Consider the following 20,987-nt stretch of genomic DNA (forward strand, 5'->3'; position numbering starts at 1 on the left):
ATAAAAAAATAATAATGTAATATTTCAAACACAATTATCCAAACTTATTATGTTTTATCCATTTTTCCATTCACAGAATGTAGTCGGAACATTTTCATTTAATTTCAAGTCAAATTTCATTCTATGAGAGTTGAGAATTTTTAGTCACCAATGGTATATTATTTTTCAGCTGATAAATATTTTTGATGTGTATAAATTTGTCATAGATTTTATTAAAAATACTATGGTCTTATCTGGCTAAATATAACTAATATCAGTTTCCATCTTACAATTCAATTCAAGACTCAGCAGCACTAAAATTTATTTCAAATTCTACAACCCCGTAATACTGTTTCAAACTACACGTGAGGTTGGTTTAAAAACTTATTTTAGAATACTGATTTTGAGAAGAGGAAGAGGAGAGAAGAGCCTGGATATGAACATGTGAAAAATGACTATGGAAAACAATAAAATGAATGCCAGAACCCGAGACAGGTGAATTTCAGTGCCCTGATATCTGAAATTCAACTTGGATATGTTCATTGCCATTGGCCCACAAAGATTCCAATACTGTTTTAAATTTATCCCTGCAATTAGGTGGGCCAGAACCATTCACAGTAGAATGCAACACAATTTGGGCTTGGCAGGTTCCCAGACTCGCCTGCACCACACTTGCTATAAGCAGTGCTTACTGAAACCATCAATCGTCTCACTGGGACTGCAATATGCAACATGCATTAAATTATCTTTCTCAATAATTGAATTGTTATATCCTTAAAGATATGGCAAAATGCCAATAGGAAAACTTGGTCAGCAAAGGCTTGTCAACAACCAGCCTTTTAAATTTCAGTATTTTTAAAAAGGAATCATACCAACAACAATAATAATAATAAAGATGTGTTATCTGTATTCATCAAGAATTTTGATTCCAATATACATAAATAATATTCACATATTTTATATATCCTGCCAGAAAAAATTATGCTCAAGTCTTTTTCTTTAACATAAGTGGGGAGCTTCTTGAAAGATCCATTTTTAAGTTTTGAAAAAGCTATTTTTATCCCAAAGTGTTGTCTGTGATATCTACCGTAGTAGTGACAAAAATGTATTGCAAAATAAATTTTACTTTCAAATTCATTTTGATGTGTTCTCGGTTCTCTTGCGTGATATTGTTTCCAGATACTTGAGATCAAATGACCAGATTTCAGATTCTCAAAGATAGATAGGTGTGAAGGCTGAAAAACTCCTCTGCCAATGCCAGCTTTTACAAAAGATCCCTAAAGAAGCACCATTATACCCAGGTGAGTCTTAATCACAGGAATTAAAATTGGTAAAGAATGTCTCTTTACAGGATTATTCTACACTTTTTGAATACTGTACAAATAAAAAGAGTGAGATCCTTGTGAAATTCCAAGATTCATAGACAAATGTTAGTTATTGCAACTTAGTTGAAAGAAATCTTGGCCAAATGATAAACATCATTGGGCAATTTTGTCATGATGGTGCAAAAAACAACTCTGCACTGAATGAAGATTTCCATATCCTAAAGTGACAGATTGAAAGAAGTTGCTGATCCTTTCCCTAATCCATTTACTCGTGAACAAGAACAAATAGTCGATCCACAGCATTATTGATAATAAAAAGAGGCAAGGGTCTCAGAGGCACTGGGAATGGTTGCCAGTCTGAACAGACTGATGAAGATGTTTAGAAATTTCAAAATAGCAGTCAAAGAACTTGAAATCTGGGTGCTATTAGTGCACTTTTGTCGCCTTGCATTGCTTTGCTCATGCCACCAAGTGGGGGGGGGGGAAGCAAATGACAAACTATCAGGAATCCACATTATTTGGGCAGGACAATGTTTACTAAAATGGTCAATCTTAATAGTTGCAGCTTGTTCCTGTGGCTGGGATATTAATTCAGCCTTTCAATCCTTCAAAATCATGCGGCACCTTCTCTGTTGCAAATATACAAGGTCTTTTCCTGCCATATACTGCACAAATTGTTTTGGTCATATAAAATGGAATTTTTGAATTATCTACATGCTGAAGAGTGCAGTACTTCGCTCATCATTCTGAAGGTCTTATTTAAACACACATAAGTCTTCTCACAAGCCCGAAATCTGAAGTGGTCCATGTAAACAAAACACAGCTAATATAGATTGTTCTGTCCTTTTCCTGGAATAGTTTTTATCGATATGCATTATTTCCTGAAAGTGTCGTATTGGCTAGATGTAAAACTGGCAGGGGGTGAGCTTCTGTATTAAAAACCCAGTGATCCAAAGGTAAGAGATCATCATTGGAGAAGAGCAGATATAAATACCTACGAAGTAAGAGAAATAACATCTGTCACTATACATGATACACAAAAGATACCATTGAGACTACATCGAACACTGCATGACCAGAAATCTGCTTGTGCAACAGGGCTATTTGCTGTTTGCCTTCACTAGCTCCTCCCATCAGCCGTCTGAGAAGAGTGGAGGGGCAAATCAAGAACATTCTGTTGATGGCATCAGGACACATTCCACTGTTGACTATTCAAACCCATTAACTACAGAGTATAAAATAATGCACATTGTTTAATTAGATACAAGTATAATTAAAATACAGAGATTTGTTTTCCCTTTGAATAAGATGCCTTATCACTCATGTATTGTAAGTATACTAAATTTTGCACTAATTGCTACTGATGAAGATTTAAAGAATTTGTAATAGTACACTAAGTTCTAAACAATCATGATCCACACTACCAAAAAGGATCATCATTTATAATGAACATCTACAATCTTTCAGTGAGATCCCATTCATGTGTCACAGTGTATAAACTCTCTGTTGGTGGAGGCAAGCTTTTTCTTCAATTCTCCTGTTCTGCAACATACTAAAATCCAAATAACATGTCAAGAATTCTTAAATTCTTCACACTTGCACAATTTCCCCTTCACCTCCTTCCTGCACAATTGCCATATCTGTGTATTCACTACATTCATCTAGGCAATTTAAATGTGTGATATTATGAGATAGAGCCAATACGTTTGATATAATCTCATTCACACCCTAAAACAGGTGATGGCATTATCACAGAAATTACACAGGATAAAGGGCATCCTTGTGTAAGTGTTGCAGAACAGATTATAATTCATTTTATTTGGGAGGGAGAAAAAGTAAAAAATAAAAAGGAGACTATAGACATGCATTGGCAACCTGGTGGGATAAAATCTGCAGCAGTGATAATATCCAGCAATTTATAGCCATTTAATGCAGCCATTTTCCTAGCAGGCATATGTTTATTATGTACTTTATAAATATAAAAATCTATTTTCTATAATATTTATATTAATATGTATGTGCTGAATATTTCTTCTAAGAACCTCACTTTTCAAGGTTGCTGAAACAAATATCAAAGAGAAAAATCTACTTACTTTAGAGTTTCAGCAAGAAAGAAGCTTTGTTGTACATCATCATATGTAGGTGCTGAGGAGTAGACATCCTTGACCCCAGAAAATCCACCACTCACTCGGCAGTACTTATCAATGGCCTTTAAGTGGAACAACAGAATGAACGTTTTATTAGCCAGCAATTCAAAGTTGGAGGTAGTTGACACAGATTCAAATAATATAGATATTATATACTTAGAAATAAAAGGAGAACAATAGAGTATAATTTACACTAGATATTTACAACTACATGATATTTATTTATTTATTTATTATTTACATTTCTATACCGCCCTTCTCCGAAGACTCAGGGCGGTTTACAGCCAAGTTAAAAAGACATATACAAAAATTAAAACACAATATTTGAAATTTAAAAATCTGAAACCATAAGGCCGAATATTAAAATAACAAGAAATAAAACCACTCAATTAAAAATTACTCTTAGGCCAACTCTGCTCGTTGAAACAAAAAAATCTTGAGCCCTTAAAGGCCCGGAGGTCGGGAAGAAGGTGTAGCCGCAGAGGCAGTTCGTTCCATAGGGTAGGTGCCCCAACAGAGAAGGCTCTTCCCCTGGGGGCCGCCAGCCGACATTGTTTAGCTGACGGCACCCCGAGGAGACCCTCCCTGTGGGAGCGCACAGGTCGATGGGAGGCTATTGGCGGCAGTAGGCGGTCCCGTAAGTAACCTGGTCCTATGCCATGGAGCGCTTTAAAGGTGATCACCAACACCTTGAATTGCACGCGGAAGACCACCGGCAACCAGTGCAGCTTGTGTAGGAGAGGTGTTATATGGAAGCTCCGAGATGCTCCCTCTATCCCCCGCGCAGCCGCATTCTGTACCAGTTGAAGTCTCCCGGTGCTCTTCAAGGGGAGCCCCATGTAGAGAGCATTGCAGTAATCCAGGCGGGAGGTAACGAGGGCATGAGTGACCGTGCATAACGAATATAACAACAGTGTTATTGCCAAAATGTCTACAGGTATTTCTTGACTGTTTAACAACAATTCAAAGTTACAATGGCCTTAAAAAGGGTGACTTACAACCCACCCTTGAAGTTATGGCCATGGCACTACCATCCACAGTCTCATCAATACAATTTGGGCACTTAGCAACTCGCTTACATTTACAATGGTTGAAATGTCTTGTAATCATGTGATCACAATTTGCAATCTTCCTAGCTAAAAGCAGCCAATTGGGGGAGCCAGATTTGCTTAACAATCTTGTGATACACTCAACAACCATGCGATTCACTTAATGTTGGTGGTAAAAATGGTCATAAAATTGGGTTTGATCACGTGATGACTTGTTTTACTACTGTATCGCTTAAGCAACCAAAATTCATAAGCTACCTGTGTCTGTAAAGCAATAGCACCCTGGAACACAAGTTTCAAATTTTGTACAGGGCTATTTCTGTATTTCATATTTCTATGTTTGATTCTTTACATGAGACAACTAATAACTCTAGAAATAAATTAAATAAAATAGTTTTGACTATTTGTCCAGCAACAGAATAACTCTCTGAAAATGGAACAGAACTTGGATTAAATTTGGTATGTAGGGAGAAGCATGAAGATGATAAAAATCTGAAAACAGCCAGATCCAGCTATAAGAAAAATAATCCAAGAAAAAAATCCCCCAATGCATGCTCATGGAAGATAAATAATTACCAAGAATGTTGTACTACGCTTTCATTCCCAGTCTCCTCCCTCCTTCTTTTCATTGGTGGGCCCCAGAGCAGAGCCGTTGGAATTGGGGGGAAAATCGAGGTGTGTCCTGCTTCCTTCCCTAACTTCATTATTTCATATTTTTCAAAAATTTCTTGAAGCATTTCTCTTCCAAAATTATTAGACTGAAGATTAACTGGAATTTAAAACAGCCCTTTTATAAACAGAGAAGCTTCTTCAATAATGAGAGGTCCAAAGTCCCTCTATTACAGTGCTTCTCAACCATGCTGACTTGAAGACAAGTGGATTTCAACTCCCAGAATTTCCCAGCCAGCATGCTCAGGTAGAATGCGCTGAGGTTATCTCAATATTCCTTTCTAGAAAGTTTCAAAGTACATGCAAACCCTTTTTCTACAAAGCAGCCTCTATTTGGCACACTACTTCTGATTTGTGAGGAAAATTTAATCCTGGCTGTCCTTCTTGGAAAAACCTTGACGCACTCTTTTCTTTTGGTGCAGCTGCTAAGTTACCTCGTGAACGAGCCTCCATGGGGGGGAAAAATCTAATTTTTAATTAGATTTTCATTTCAGTGCTCATTTTACGACTGAATGCATTATTGTAAGGCAAAATTTAAATATTTTTTAAAAATCTAAATGTAAGATAAAAATATTCTCTAGGCAATATTAGAAACTGGAAATTGAAGTCTTTCCCTGCCCCCCAAAATTCTCAGTCATCAGATTTTTTTCCTTAGGTCTCCACAAGCAAAGAAGGAACCATCTTGAAAAAAAAATGAGCATCACGGTTTTGATTTCTTACTATGCACAATATTAAGATTGGTAGGTAAACTCTGTGAGGTTTTTTTTAGAAGGCTATTTAATAATTACCTGTGCTGCCTCCCAGCCCCACTGTCTGTACTTAGGATCATGTGTGAATCGCCACATATACCAGTATGTCTCAATCACCTCCGGTCTTAATATGTAATATTTTTCATTTTGCCGCACTGCTACAGCCTCTAAACCTCCATCAAATTTGAAAGCTTCAGGCCCCAGTTTTAAAGCTGCAAAGGAAAATGAAGAAAATGAATGCAGCAACTTCTTATATAACTTCTAAATTCAACAATTCTACTCTAAAAGAAACATTAATATATGTTTTTAATTATCCTAGAAAAAGTTATGATGGTTCTTATGACTCTAGTCAGGTCTGTAACAGCTTGATAGAAATCTAAATTCATTTCAGTATTTAAGCATATGCATGGTTGTAGAATATTTAAGAAGTATTTAACATACTCTAAGATTCATACCTTAGGGAACAATAAGTGAATAGAGAACTCACTGCTGTTTTATATACATATATATTGTCTGTTTTCTGGCCACAACCTTGAAAAAAAATTGGCACTGTATAAAAAAAGATATTATGTCTACATAACTTTTATGGAGGAGTGAGCAGCACATCACTTATTCCCAAAATATATCAGTTTCACTATCTGGCTGCTTTCAAGCTCTGAAATTTGGGCCCACTGAGTGGAGCCCCAAATATCCCCTTCTTCTCTCCTAAAAAAGCAAAACCTTACCTTAGTGATCTGGCTTGGAGAGGCCAACCTCACTTTTCTCACCTTCTCTGCACAGAATTTGACTGCTAAAGGAAATACTGCAACTTCTCCTATTTGAAATCTTGGGAAGTGAAATACAGGTTCCACTGTCTCTTTTTATTAGCATATTTTCCTGGCAATTTCATGATTCAACTCCCACAAGGAGATGTCACAGTATCAAAGCTAGCATCAGTCTTTTCATCTTTGAAAGAGCTAGTGGGGTTGGGAATGAGGGCAAGGGCCAGGGAGCTAGCTAGATCCTTACTATCATATTGTTGGGGCAATGTCTATCATCTCATCCTAAAGTCAGGCTTTTGCTCCTGGTGAGGTTGTAGATTTAACCGCACATCCTGGGGCCTGTTTTTTAATGATAGTTACTGACAGAGACAGAGAAGACAGTCACAGTGAACCTGTTGGATGAAAATACCCATGTACCACCTCAGTCATACACACCCCATCCATTCCACAGGCAAAACCATCTCAATTAATACAATTACACACCTTACAATCAAAGCCCATTACTACTTTTTATTATTTATTAATAATATTTATTATTACAGTTAAAACAATTAATCAGTGGAACAACTTGCCTCCAGAAGTTGTGAATGCTCCAACACTGGAAGTTTTTAAGAAGATGTTGGATAACCATTTGTCTGAAGTGGTGTAAAGTTTCCTGCCTAAAGCAGAGGGTTGGACTAGAAGACCTCTAAGGTGCCTTCCAACCTTTTGATTACTGTACTGCATATTATACTGTCAATTACACTGCCTCTGGTCTATGCAATTTGCCCTGTATGTTCTTTAAAATGACCCAGTATGGATTTGAACCCAGAACTTTCTTCTAACAAAATTTTCCTGTTCCTTTTGAACTGTAGGCTTTTCTACCTCCCCAAATAGCTTGTATAGGAAACAGAACAGCTATACGACAGTGGTGGATTTCAAATTTTTTTACTACCAGTTCTGTGGGCGTGGCTTGGTGGGCATGGCTTGGTGGGCATTGCAGGGGAAGGATACTGTAAAATCTACATCCCTCCCCTCCCCCCCACAATCCAGGGTAAGATTACTGCAACATCCCCATTTTCTCCCGATCAGCTGGGACTTGGGAGGCAGAGAATAGATGGGGGCGGGGCCAGTCAGAATTTTTACTACCAGTTCTCCAAACTACTCAAAATTTCTGCTACTGGTTTTCCAGAACTGGTCAGAACCTGCTGAAACCCACCTCTGCTATATGAAATAGTAACGGCAACTCCATCATGCATTTTTGATGCAAGATGCAAGATACAGCTTACATATTTTTTTTTACTTTTACATGACAAATCCATTTTATTTTCAGATGGAGCAGAAAAGTTCTATAAATCTTTCATGGATAATTAAAGATCATTTACCTATATTTATGTAAGATTTTTGTGCAAATAAATTTGTTAAATTTATATCAAATTATTTTTTGAAAAATATGAGTCAAGTATAGATTGTATATATCCCAATGCAAATAAAAACACTGTCATCAGATTTATCTTATTTTATCTTATCTTCAGAAAGCCTATCTTGCAAAAGGCCAAGATGGTGTCTCTAGTGTTTATTAAGAGTTACTTGGTCACAGAGTTTGAGTTTGCTACTAAGTTGTGTAAAATGTTAGTTCATTGCAAAGCCTATATGTTAGACTATTGCAGTAAGCATATACTGTAGATTATTAAGATTTACACTCTGCTTTTCTTCCTGTGTGAGGCTGTGGGAAACAGGCAGACAAGGAGTTCAGTGAATGCAAGAAGAGGCAGCATGACCCAAGGAAATGATCTGAAATTAACAGGAAGAAATTTCCTACTAGTCTAGCTTCTCCTGTTACAGGAAATTATTGCTGGCTACACTCACAGCATCTGTTAGCTTTCTCACAATTAGTTGAAAAGAGAAATGGTGCAGGGTTTTATGAGGAGTTGTGGGGGATAAGAATTATATTCAATATATCCAGCAACATATTCCTTATTTAAACAAAAATACCTAATTTGGGAGCTGAAACCTCGTCTTCACAGATTTCTGCTTCAATTGTACCTTATAGCAACTGCAAAGGCAAGTCTCAGCAAAACACATACAAAACCTAAGATAGCAAGGATACTTACTTGTCCTGTCATAAGATTCATGGCATGTATGTGCAATTTCTGCTCCAAGTTGTAGGTAATGTCCAGCCTTCTCATCTCGGGAACCATCAGCTCCAAGGGCAAACATTCCCCCAGCAAAGCATGTGAGATGGCCCATCTTTCTCTCAAGGTGCCCATTTTTCCATTCCCCAATAAAAGTTAGGCCCCCATTAGACTTTCTGATAAGATGCTTCTCTATGGCCTGCAGGGGAAATACACAAGTTTAATTACCATGACAAGTCAAAACATCTTTTCATTCTCTCTTAATATTTCTCCTCCAAGACACCAGATCTCATGAAGTTACAGAACAAGAACTGTATAGTTACTCTATTTCCCCCTCTCTCCATTGAAAGAGAAGTAGGGAAAGAAAAAAAAACTATAAAACACTTTCACAGAAGAGTTAAGCACTGAGCTGCTTTCATACTTTCCACATGGAAAAGTGATGACCACTACTTAGGAAATGTTACTACCCTCATTTCTCCATTCCTTGCTCCACTTTTTCTATTAGTGACATTTCTATTAGTGACATTTTCTGAAGCAAGTGTGTGGGCGCTGTGTGTTTAAGGTCAATTGGAACTATTTTGGACACAACTTTTCTTCATATTTATATTTTATATTTATATTTTTATTTTTAATAATTTGGGCGTTAGAATAAGTTTTTTAAGGATTATTTTAATTTGTATATTGATGTTTTATATGCCTGTGAACCGCCCTGAGTCCTTTGGGAGATAGGGCGGTATATAAATTCGAATAATAAATAAATAAATAATAAATAAATATCAGTAATAACTAAGAAATGGCAACAGACTGAATAATTCACTTAGATCAGGCAGTTCATACCTTGTCCTAATTTCCCTACTTCTCTGAATCTTTGTTTTACTAAAGACAGACTTTTGTACATTAGTGGATTCTTACACAATTAAAGTAAAGCTCAGTTGTATTATAGCACTTTAGTCAATGGCCAGAGAGAAATCTGGTTGTTTCCATTTTTTCCTCAAATTTCAGCAAAGGCATGCGTTTTTACATCAATTTAGCAAGACTCTTGGCTTTCTCAAATTGTTAATAAAAGCACAAATTACTGTCAAACTCCTTGTTTATGACCAAACATTCCATAAAATAAAACTTTGACACATTATTCTGTTATTAGATCCCCTGAGTAAGTGAGAAGAGAAAGAAAGTTTTGTGATTTACACAAAGAAACAAACACAAAAAGTATCTTCCCTTGACTTCATGAACTGAAAAGGTCAGGGGTAGACATCAATTTTGGGTATGTTTACTGTTTGTTAGAAGGTAAGAACCTCCATGATACCTCTGCTAGCCAAGCCAGATATCAATCTCAACCACTCCTGATCCTTAGCAACCTCAAAATAAAGATACAAAGTAGCCACTTAAACTTTTCCACCAACATTGACATTTGGGCTATAACTGATTAAGCATGCCCCTTCAGAAAAATCATTGGCAAAATAATCATGAAACAAAATCCCCTCAAGATAAAAGAAATATTTTATTACAACATACTCCTTGGGGACCAGACCCCTAATCTAAAACTCCAATGTCAGACCCCTCATAAAATTCCAAACCTAAAAGATCTACACATCTAACATTAACACACCCATAGGGGCAAAAGACTTTCCTCTCTGGGCATCCCTAGATCACAAACACCTCACTTTGCACATCTAATGCACAAAGTCATTATTACTATAAATTCTAATAGTCTCTGTGTTCTGATCTTGTATCCACCTTCGTCAGCTGATTTATTCATTTACCTTGCTATCAAAGAAACTCTCCCTCCACTTCACACAGGAATCCTGCATGCTCATTTACCCAGCCACGGAACAGAGCAGATTTTCTTCTAACACATTCATCTCAGTAACTTGGAAATCATCAAAACTGCTCTTTTAATTTGGATGGGGAACTTTCATATCTTCATTTTCTCCCTAAAGATTACAGGGATATGGGTGCAAATGAAGACCAATTGCCTTCTTGGAAGATAAGGTAAAGGAGGTACGAACCCACTGTTATTAATTATGGAAGATGTGGAATTCCTAGAATGGATTCATATATGAGGAAAGTGAACAGAACTAAAATGTCTTTCAGAAGGTAAAAGAAAGTCAGAGAGCAAGTGATTTCTGTAGGCAATCTCTCATTTGTCTGAGTCTTCCTCCATCAGACCCAGAGAGAGACTGGAGAAGAAGAGATTTCAAGAAAGTAAATTGTTTGGTCTTATACACATCAAAAGCAATGAGTTGACAATAGCTGTGGGGAAAGATCAGGCAAAGGAGAGGCTTCCTATAATTATTCTCTCTATTCTCTGGCGTTATATGTGATGTATATGCACACCTGCATTGGGTTCCAGGAATTTTTGCATGAGTCCAGGTAAGAATGTTCAGGTAAAACTACAAAGAAGGGAAAGCAATAAAGCTTTTATTGTGGAAATATATTATAGACTGTGAAGCCAGGTAGAAGATCTAGATAATGCCTCTGGAACCACAATGAAGAACTTTCAGGGATAAGGGCTACAGTAATAGTGGGATTCTTTCATTGCCTGGACATCTGTTGGATGGACAACCAAGACAGTAAGGCCCCAAACATTCGTCAGTGATCTTACTGCCTCCTTGTTCCATAGTGCAGAAGATGAAAGGGAAAAAATGGCTCTCTAGAGCTGATCTTAAAAGAGAAGAGCGAGCTGGTTGAACAGGTAAATGTAGTGAGAAGCACGGGAAGAAGTAATCACATTATATTGGAGTTCCAAGATACTGCAGAAAGGTTTTTGACTAAGAGTTAAAACTTACAAATAGAGAAAACAGTTAATGATTAAGGAGGTTAATCAGCTAAAGCTCTCACACCCTCTATCAATATAGAAAAATAAATTTGCTCAGTGATATACACAGATCATGCTCTGATTTTAATACCTCGCTTTCAAGGAGAAAAATTACTTGTTATAGGATAAAAAATGTTATTACTTCAAGAAAGTATATTACAAAAAAGAATTTTTTAAATTAAATAAATATAATTGTAAGGATGACAGATACAACTATATGGGAGTCAACTAAAGCTTATATAAGAAGAATCTAAATAAGGCTTGCAACATACCAGAAAAAAGAACATAGTAGATTAAAACCATCATTAAAAGACAAAAGAAAAAATCTGAAAGTTTCATAAAACCAAACAAGATCAATAAACATTGGAAGAATTAAATAAACTGAAACGTCAGTTAGTTTTATTGGAAACAGCAGAACTCCAAAAGAAGACAGTGTACCAAACAACATTATTTTGAAAATAAAAGTAAACCAGGAAAGCATATCAAATTAGGAAAGAGAAAGAAAAAAGGAGGAAAACAGCAATAAAAATAATAAACTATTAGATATAAGTTCAGAAATAACAGCAGAAAAATTTTAGGAACAAAAGTCATTAAAAGTATACAAAAATGAGAAATTTTAAGCAAATTACTAACAATTCAAGATATGAAAAAGTAATAAAGAAAATAAAAATTAATAAAGCTCTGTATGGTAAAAAGTTAAAAGAACTAAGCAGAACTACTGCTAAAGGCAATGAATGAAATTCAAATAACAAAAACAATTCCAAAGACTCGGGAAGAAACATATTTAACATTAATACACAAAAGAAGGGAATAATCAAAAGAAATCTCAGTGATATAGACCACTATTTTACTACTGAAAATTCAGTAACTACTCCACTAGCTGAACATATGAGGAAGTACATTTGATAAATTATACATACAGATTACATTTCAAAATGGGAAAGATAATAGATTTATCACAAGTGTACTATAATTTATCAAAAGTTAGGAAAATAATAACAGTAGTATTTTTAATGTGGAAAAAGCCTTTGATAATTTGGAATGAATTTTTTTAATTAAATGTCTTAAACAAAATGAATTCCAGAGAAGAATTCAAAATTTGGATGGAAAGTACATATAAAAGGCAAGCAGCAAATATTACAGTGAATGGATTGCTCTTTGTAAATGTTTCAATTAGCAAAACACAATACAAATGTGTCAACTCCCCCCTTTTGCTCAGAAGGTTTATTACAAAATCTGATAAATAGATAACTGGAATAAAATTTGAGAAGAGAAATAAAATGTGAAATACTAGCAGTTGATATAGTACTAACAATCACATCAACCACAAAACTCCATACAGCAGATCAAAGATTTTGATTATTCTTCCAGATACAAAATCAATGAAAAGAAATAGCAAGGCACTTAATTTTTGAGGAAGAAAATTTTGTGAAAAGAGATACTGGCTATGAGATAACGAAAAAGTCAATTAAATAAAACCTTCCTTGAGAGGATGCAACCAACACCTATTTCAAAAGAAATACAGTAAACTGACTAGAAATAAAACATAACGTTGACAGGTGAAAACGTTTAAAACTTTCCTATGTTATCAATTAAAAACAAATGTATTACCTTTAATAAGTACACTTATTAAAATAGCAGCAATTCAAACCTCAGATTTAAAAAATTGCAGGATTGGGGAAGAACAATTAATACATTTATATGGAATAAGAAAAAAAACAAGTGTATAATTCAAAATTATCCAAGTCATAAAAGAAACGTGAATTAGCATTTTCTGATTATGAATTATATTATAGAGCAAGCTATCCATCATAGGCAGTAGAATGGGGCAAAATTTCAATAACAGAATAATTACCACAGAAGAGGCAGGCTTAGCCAAGGAGCTTCATAGATACTTGTGGTATAAAGAAACAAAAGAACACAAGAATTTGAAGGATCATATTATAAGAGAAAGTCTGTTAAAAATTTAGAATTCCCCAAAAGCAGGCATAAGCCTAATAATTTCATCACTAATACCATCAAAATCAAACGGTTTCTGTTTTCAAAGATAATTACAGTAAGAAAGATCTGGTTATATATGCAAATATGATACACCTGGACACAAAAAACAAACTAAAGACATAAGAATTGTTTAATGAAACAAGAACTCTACCACAGTTAATATATTTGCAAATAATTGGAAAAGTAAAAATTGGTACAAAAATGTTCTACAGATGGTTTTTAACTAATTAATAATTGCCAAAATGGATATCTCAAATAATAATTAGCATTGGGAATGCCACAACAAGCAAGGAATGTTTTATCATATGTGATAGTTATGTTTAAAAAAATCAAAAAGTACTGGAGAAAAACTACCAAAATAAATCATGAATTAAAATCATAAATATTTTCATTAGATGTTAATTCCAGAGAAGTTTTTGCATCATGGTTTATTAATAGACATAGTTTATTGTGGTTTATTAATAGACATAGTGACAATGGCAAGACTCAATCTGGCACAACATTGAAAAAGAAAACCTTGCTTCAATACAACACTGGAAGGCTAAAATCAAAGCATATGCAGCAATGGAAAAAGTATTGATATAAATTCACAGCTGAAATCTAACCAAATTCAATCAGGAATGCTTGAATAGTAAGGCAAACTAAGACACTTAGACATTTGTATCAAAAAAAGTTAAAAACTTGAATAAGTCACAAAATAATTAAAATGATCCAACAGAAATGAGTAATAATGCCTAAAGTATAAAAATATCCAAGTTGCAATTAGTGGCTGGGTGGAGGGGGAAAGAGGGGCTACCACAATGCCTGTTTATAATTTTTGTTTTTCTAATTTTCTAATGTTTCTCAAAACCCTTTTAATGTGTGTGTGTATAAAAGTAAATTGTATATACCATATTTTTCAGACTATAAAATGCACCGGACTATAAAACACACCTAGATTTAAAGAAAAACAAGAACAAAAATAGTTTTGGCCTCTGCACCTTGCATTTTTGCCTTCCCCGGCCCCCAGAAACACTCTGCAGTACTCCGCACATCCTGTTTTCACCAAAAATGGGCCTGTTTTCTCTAAAAATGCACCCATTTTTGGACTGCAGAGTGCTTCTGTGGGCCGGGGAGCCCAAAAACGCGACACGTGGAGGGCTCGGGAGCCCAAAAACGAGCCTGTTTTTGGCAAAAACAGGGAGTGCGGAGCACTGCAGAGTGATTCTGGGGGCCGGGGTGTATGAAAACGGAACGCACGGATGGTTCGGGAAGCCAAAAACAGGCCTGTATTCAGTCAATAAGATGCACCAAAATTTTCACCCACTTTGAGGGGGGGGGAGTATGTCTTATACTCTGAAAAATACATACTTTGTTCTTATTTTCTTTGTATGTTTCACTTAACAAATAAATAAGAGATCAGTACATTTTAGCTTTGAACATGAATTTGGGCAAACTCTGGGAGACAAGTGAGCCTGAAATGCTATGGTCCATGGGGTTGCAAAGAGTCAAACACAACTTTGCGACTGAACAACAAATATTTTAGATTACATATTTTTCAACAAGAAATAATATTTTAGAAATGAACTTATTTCAACAGGAAATATTTTAGAAATGACCTTATTGCACTTATGTTGTTGGAGATGCAGTAAAATTAATGTTTTAAGTAAATTGTTTCAACTAAGTAAGAATAAAAATATATGTAAACTTAAATTTAAGTTTTAAGATTTTCAGATTTTTACATCAATCATATGGGAATTGGCTTCTGGACAAAGAAAATGGCTATGCAATCAAAAGTCTTATTGTTCTGTATTAGAAACAAAAACATATGGTTCCAACCACAGGTAGTTCTTGATTATGACCACAATTTGAGCCCAAAATTTCTGTTGCTAGGTGAATTTAAATGAACTTAACTGTTTTCAAGGGTCCAAATAGGTACCATGTAGACTTTTTTCACATTTAAATGCATCTAAATTAGAAAGAATTAGACTTTGGTTGGACATAAGAATAAAAATCCTACCATTAGAGCTTTTTAACAATGGAGCAGGCTGTCTCAGAAAGTACTGGATTTTCCTTCAGTGGAGATATTTAAAGAGAGGTTGGCTGGCTATTTCTCAGAGATGTTAATAATAATAGATTTTAGTAGATAGATGAATTCTGATATCGCTCTCCTCTAACTTTCACATTCTATAATTCTATGCTATGAAAAGAATGAAAAGTTCTTTGCCTGTAGTAGCCAAGAACAAACCAAATAACCAATCTACATTCAGCTAGATGACTATGGGCCACATACTTTCTTCAGCATAACTTACAACACAGCATAACTTTCTTTTGTAATAAAAAAATGGGATGAAAAGCTGCATATGCTACTCTATACAGAAAGGAAGAATAAATAAATTTCAGCAAATTGAATAAATTAAAACTAGAAGAATGTTTAAAAAAAAATGAAAACTCTTTCCATTAACAGAAATTCTACATTATATTGTAACAACATAAAAAATGATTTCCATATTTTCAAATAGATTTCATTACTTACAATAAGTAAAATAAACAGCACATCTGTTGATTAAAAGTTTTTTTGTTGCTGTTTTATTAGTATTACTTTAAAACTGTGTCAGTGTTTAAATTTTATCATAAATCTATCATTTGATGCATTGTTCATCTTTCCAGAGTTATCATAGGTATTCTAAAAAGAGTTTTTAAATGGGCTTAGACCAGGAGCCCCCAGCCCTCAGGCCCAGTAGTCTGTTCGAAACTGAGCTATGGGAGAAATGGGCAAGCACATGAACATGAAGCTCTGCTCCATTCATGCAAATGGAGGTTTGTGCATGAGAGCCCTCTGCTCTCATGAGTGGGGTTTTGTGCTGGAGCACAAGTGCCTTCCACTCGCATGAGTGGAGCTTTGTGCGTGAGTGCAAGCATCCTCCACTTGCACAAAGCATTGGTGTGAGTGCAGGGCACGTGCACATGCCGCTCGTACCAATGGAGCTGTCGTGTCCCACTCCTCCGCTGACGGCCGGGTCAGGGAAATCCGAATCAGGCTTGCCTCTGCAGCTCTGCCCAAAGTCCTAGCAAAGTCCTCAGAGCAGGCAGGAGACCAGTAAGTGACTTCAGCAAGATAAGTTCGACTTTTGCCTGACTCAGAGACTGCCAGAAAGCAGATCCTTTATATAGGCCATGGGGTGTGGCTCCATGACTCAGCACTCATTAAGGCCTGCCCCTCCCTTCCTTCTGTTGCCTCCGCCTATCCAGCCTTCTGATGCGAGGGTCACTCCAATCAGCTGTTGGTAATAAACCCTCCTCAGGCTCACATGCTGTGGAGGAGGGGGAGGGGTCTAGCTGCTCCGTTTGCCTGGGCATGGAGCCAGGGCTGGGGCCGGGAGGCATACATTCCTCCGTGTTCGGGAGCAGATAAGAAGGCCCCGGCTGCTCTGAGGGCGGGCAAGACACAACAGGAGCTGTGTGCACATGCGTACACCTGCCACTAACACGCCTCCTCTCCATGTCAGGCCGCCAATCTGGAAAGGTTGGGGACCACTGGCTTAGACTACAGGCAGTCCTCAATTTACAGCAGTTCATATAACAATCATTTGAAGTTATCATGGTACTGAAAAAGTGACTTATCACTGTTTTTCACACTTACGACCACTGCAGCACCCCCCAGGGTCACATGATGAAAATTCAGACGCTTGGCAACTGACTCATATTTATGATGATTGCAGTGTCCCAGGATCATGTGATCACCTTTTGCGACCTTCTGACAAGCCAAGTCAATGGGGAGACCAAATTCACCTAACAACTGCAGTGATTCACTTAACAACTGTGGCAAGAAAAGTCATAAAATGGAGTAAAACTCACTTAACAATTTTCTCACTTTGCAACAGAAATTTTGGGGTTCAATTGTGGTTGTAAGCCAAGGACTACCTGTACTTCTTTATTTATGTGTAGTTCTTCTGCTCATGGTGTATTCAATCCCCAAACAATATTTTAAAGTAAAAGAACAGGATGAGCTAAGTTAAGGATGCATTTTTGTTTTCATTCTGATTCTTGAAAAAAATACAACCAGTAATTGCTTGGAGAAAGGGGGAATTAATGCACTATAATCACCTCAATAGCATCATCATACATTTTCCTTGCCTCCGTGTCCATTTTATCTGACATCAACCAAGCTTTCAGCAAGTATTCATAAAAACTGTCTCCCAAACCACCCATGGATGTGTGATCTGCAAGAGAAAGAGACAGGGAGTATATATCAATATAAAACTATGAATATGAAATATTACTGTGATTTGCAAATACCAAATCCACAAGCCTAGATTCAAAAAGCTAATGTTTTACAACTATTTTCAAATTTCATCTAGCAAAGTAAGGAATGAAGCCTCCTTATTTTGTAACTAGACAAACCGTGATACCTTGGTCAGTGTTTCAGATGTATTTTCTTACCAGGTTCCTTAATGTCTCCAACAATGGCAGAGCTTCTAATATACATGAAAAGTTCTTAAAAATTCAGGGAGCTATATCTGCTTTGAAATAGCCTATGTTGAACCATAAGGCACAGTCGAACATCAGAAGTTGATCACAATAAATGCTCTGTATATTATCATAAAAATGCTTTATGATAATTTTTGTCATAAAATGTTTTATAAAATTTGTCAAATTTCAATTCCATAGGAATCGTTTTGGATGCATTCTGTAAGTTAGCCAATGTGAGGTATTTTAGTTCAAAATGTTTTACCCAATGATACATTGTTTTTTTGCCCAGTTAAGGGTTACAGGCAGAAGAGTTTTAGTATTATATAGATTTATCTGGAATCTATTTGCCTAAGTGTTATAGTATTTCCCAGGATTTCAATAATATGATCAGAAACTACAGTCAGGACTCTATGACTGGATAAAATTCAACTCATATGGAAAATAACTTGTAATAACCCACCATTCTGAGCAAATTCTTAAGTCAAATCATCAAATAGTTGATCTGAGTTAAAGGTGCCTCACTTGGAGCTGCCTAGGCACACTCTGAGCTAGAACAACAGGCCCAAAGTCTCTCAGGAAGTTTCCATGGACGTGAATCTAAGTTTTCCCTAGTTGCGTTCCAACATTTTAATCACTACCGCATGCTGGTTGTCAGTTGAAAATGGAAAGTTGTTACAACACTACATTAGTAAAAAAAAAAAGTGCTCCACTGGTATCTGAATGAATAAATCAATAAAAATGAAATAAAACATTTCATTAAAATAATTTACACAGCATCAAATAATGGAAAATAAATTTATTGAAAATTGAATATTTGAAGTACTGTGTCCTCAATCATTAATATAGGACAATGGTATTTATTTCTCAATAGCATATTTTTTTATCTCAAATCCTTAAAATGTATATCATAGGAGTACTAGAAAATGTGAGTGCATGTGCATATAAAATCTGGTCTAACAGGCACATACATTTAATCCCCATAGCATTATTTTACAGTATTTCCACAAGCATTTTGTTTCTACCATCATTTCCTATAAAAATTATGAAAAGTATTGATTTGCTTGGTGAGTCTTGTTGGAACTATGTAGTTATAAAATAGAGATGAAAGTGATGTCATGCTCATTCAGTCCAAACCCTCGTTCAGGACAGAAATCTTCTAAACTGTCCCCAACAGGTCACCACTCAAAATCCATTTGAAAACATCCAGTGGGATCGCCACTTTCTAGAGATACTCTTCACTCTACAGTTCTTACTGGCAAGAAATTCCTCCGGATACTCAGCCTAAATCTTTTAATATCAACTTATCTCCCCTTAATCTCCTTAATTAGATGATCCAGCTAATTACTGCCTAACCTGTTTATTAAATCAGATCTGCAAAATATTTGCTAATGAAGAGAAACTAATTGCTTGGTTTGAATTTGAAGACATCATGATGGATGAACACGCTGGGTTTTAAAAAAGAAAACAAAATTAGACCACGCTTTGGTGCTGCAATGTCTAATAGAAAAAGATAGGCGTAACAACACTTCGGCAACTAACTAAATTCTAATGATTAGAACAGGAGTAATCCTTTTTCAGGATCACTCGGCTTTTGCAGAATAATCTTTTTGCAGCTACACAATCTTAAAATCATAATTTCAACAAGATAGTTCACTCTTTTTCGAAGTAAATTATGATTTCAAGCATTCACAGGATGCCCAGTTCACATATACATGTCAATTTATAACTATCATAGCCATGAAGTAAGTAATCAGAATGTGCAAAATGTTGACCTTGGAGCATACAACCATAAAGATTACTCAGTAATTAAAATCATGACATTATATTGAAGTTTGGAAGACGTTTCAAGTGAATTTATGGATAAATACTTATGTACATTCATACACTAAACCAGAGGTCTGCATCCTTAAACACTCAGAGCCATCTGGACCCATTTCCCACAGAAAAGAAAACACTGGGAACCACAAAACCTGGCTGGGTATGGCCAACTCAACCTCACCCCACAAAGTCACATGACACCCCCCAGCCACGCCTACCCAGGTTTTGTGGCTACGTGTTTTCTGTGGGAAATGGGTCTCTCTCTCGCTCTCTACCCTTCCCTCCCTCCTTATTTCTGTTTTTCTCTTTTTCCTCCCCCTCTCCCTCTCTTCTTTCTTTCTCTTTCTTCCTTTCTTTCCCCTTCTCTCTCATTTATTTCCCTCTTATTTCTCTCCCTCTCCCCTTCTCTCTCTCTCTCGTTTCTCTTTTTCCTCTCATTCTCTCCCTCCATTATTTTCCCATCTCCCTCTGTCTCTTTCTTTTTCTCCCCTTTTCTCTCCTTCATTTCTTTCTCTTTCTCTCCCTCTCATTTGTTTTTTTCTTTTTCCTCTCCCTCCCTCCCTCTCTTTTTTTCTTTCTTTCTCTTCCTTCCCTCTCTCATTTGTTTCCCTCTCTTTTCCCTCTCTCTCATTTCTCTGTTCCTTTCCCTCTTCTCTCTCTCTCTCTTGTTTTCCTCTTTCCTCTCTCTCCTTCTCTCCCTCCATTATTTTCTCATTTCCCTCTCTTGCACTAGTGCCCCTCGGGTTTTCTCTGCACTGCCCATGACAGGCTGCTTTTTGTGATTCCGTGTCCTTCATGGGCAGCTCAGCGCCAGCCACGGTCCCCTTCTTGTCGGCTCAGGAAGGGAGGAGCAGCTGCCACCACCACCGAATGCAGGGAGGGAAGAGCTCTGGCTCTCCTGTGCAGCATGTGGCAGCAGTGGGAGGAGTAGGCACCGCTGCCGCCGTGATCCTGGCTGAGGAGGGTATCCTACGTGTGTGTGTGTGTGTGTGTGTGTGCGTACATGCGTGTGCGTGCAAAAGATAGAGATATGAGAGAGAGAAAAGGGGAGAATTCCCTTTTCTCTCTCTCATCTATCCCCTCCCCACCTTGTGCAGTTGGAGGG

General features: G+C 36.5%; 1 protein-coding gene across 1 annotated transcript in view; it reads right to left on the bottom strand.

Annotated features, from left to right (window-relative positions):
- Window positions 1–862: 862 nt before the first annotated feature.
- MAN1A2 (mannosidase alpha class 1A member 2) overlaps window positions 863–20,987 on the bottom strand; it is a 62,727-nt gene continuing 42,602 nt past the window's right edge. Inside the window, exons 9-13 of the mRNA XM_058169561.1 lie at window positions 17,699–17,814; window positions 8,773–8,992; window positions 5,958–6,130; window positions 3,398–3,513; window positions 863–2,298 (exon numbers count right to left, since the gene is read on the bottom strand). Of these exons, the coding sequence (XP_058025544.1) occupies window positions 2,166–2,298; window positions 3,398–3,513; window positions 5,958–6,130; window positions 8,773–8,992; window positions 17,699–17,814 (758 nt within the window). The 3' untranslated portion in view covers window positions 863–2,165. The remainder of the gene's footprint in view (window positions 2,299–3,397; window positions 3,514–5,957; window positions 6,131–8,772; window positions 8,993–17,698; window positions 17,815–20,987) is intronic.

The sequence above is a fragment of the Ahaetulla prasina genome, chromosome 2 (assembly GCF_028640845.1).
Source record: "Ahaetulla prasina isolate Xishuangbanna chromosome 2, ASM2864084v1, whole genome shotgun sequence".
Lineage (NCBI taxonomy): Eukaryota > Metazoa > Chordata > Lepidosauria > Squamata > Colubridae > Ahaetulla > Ahaetulla prasina.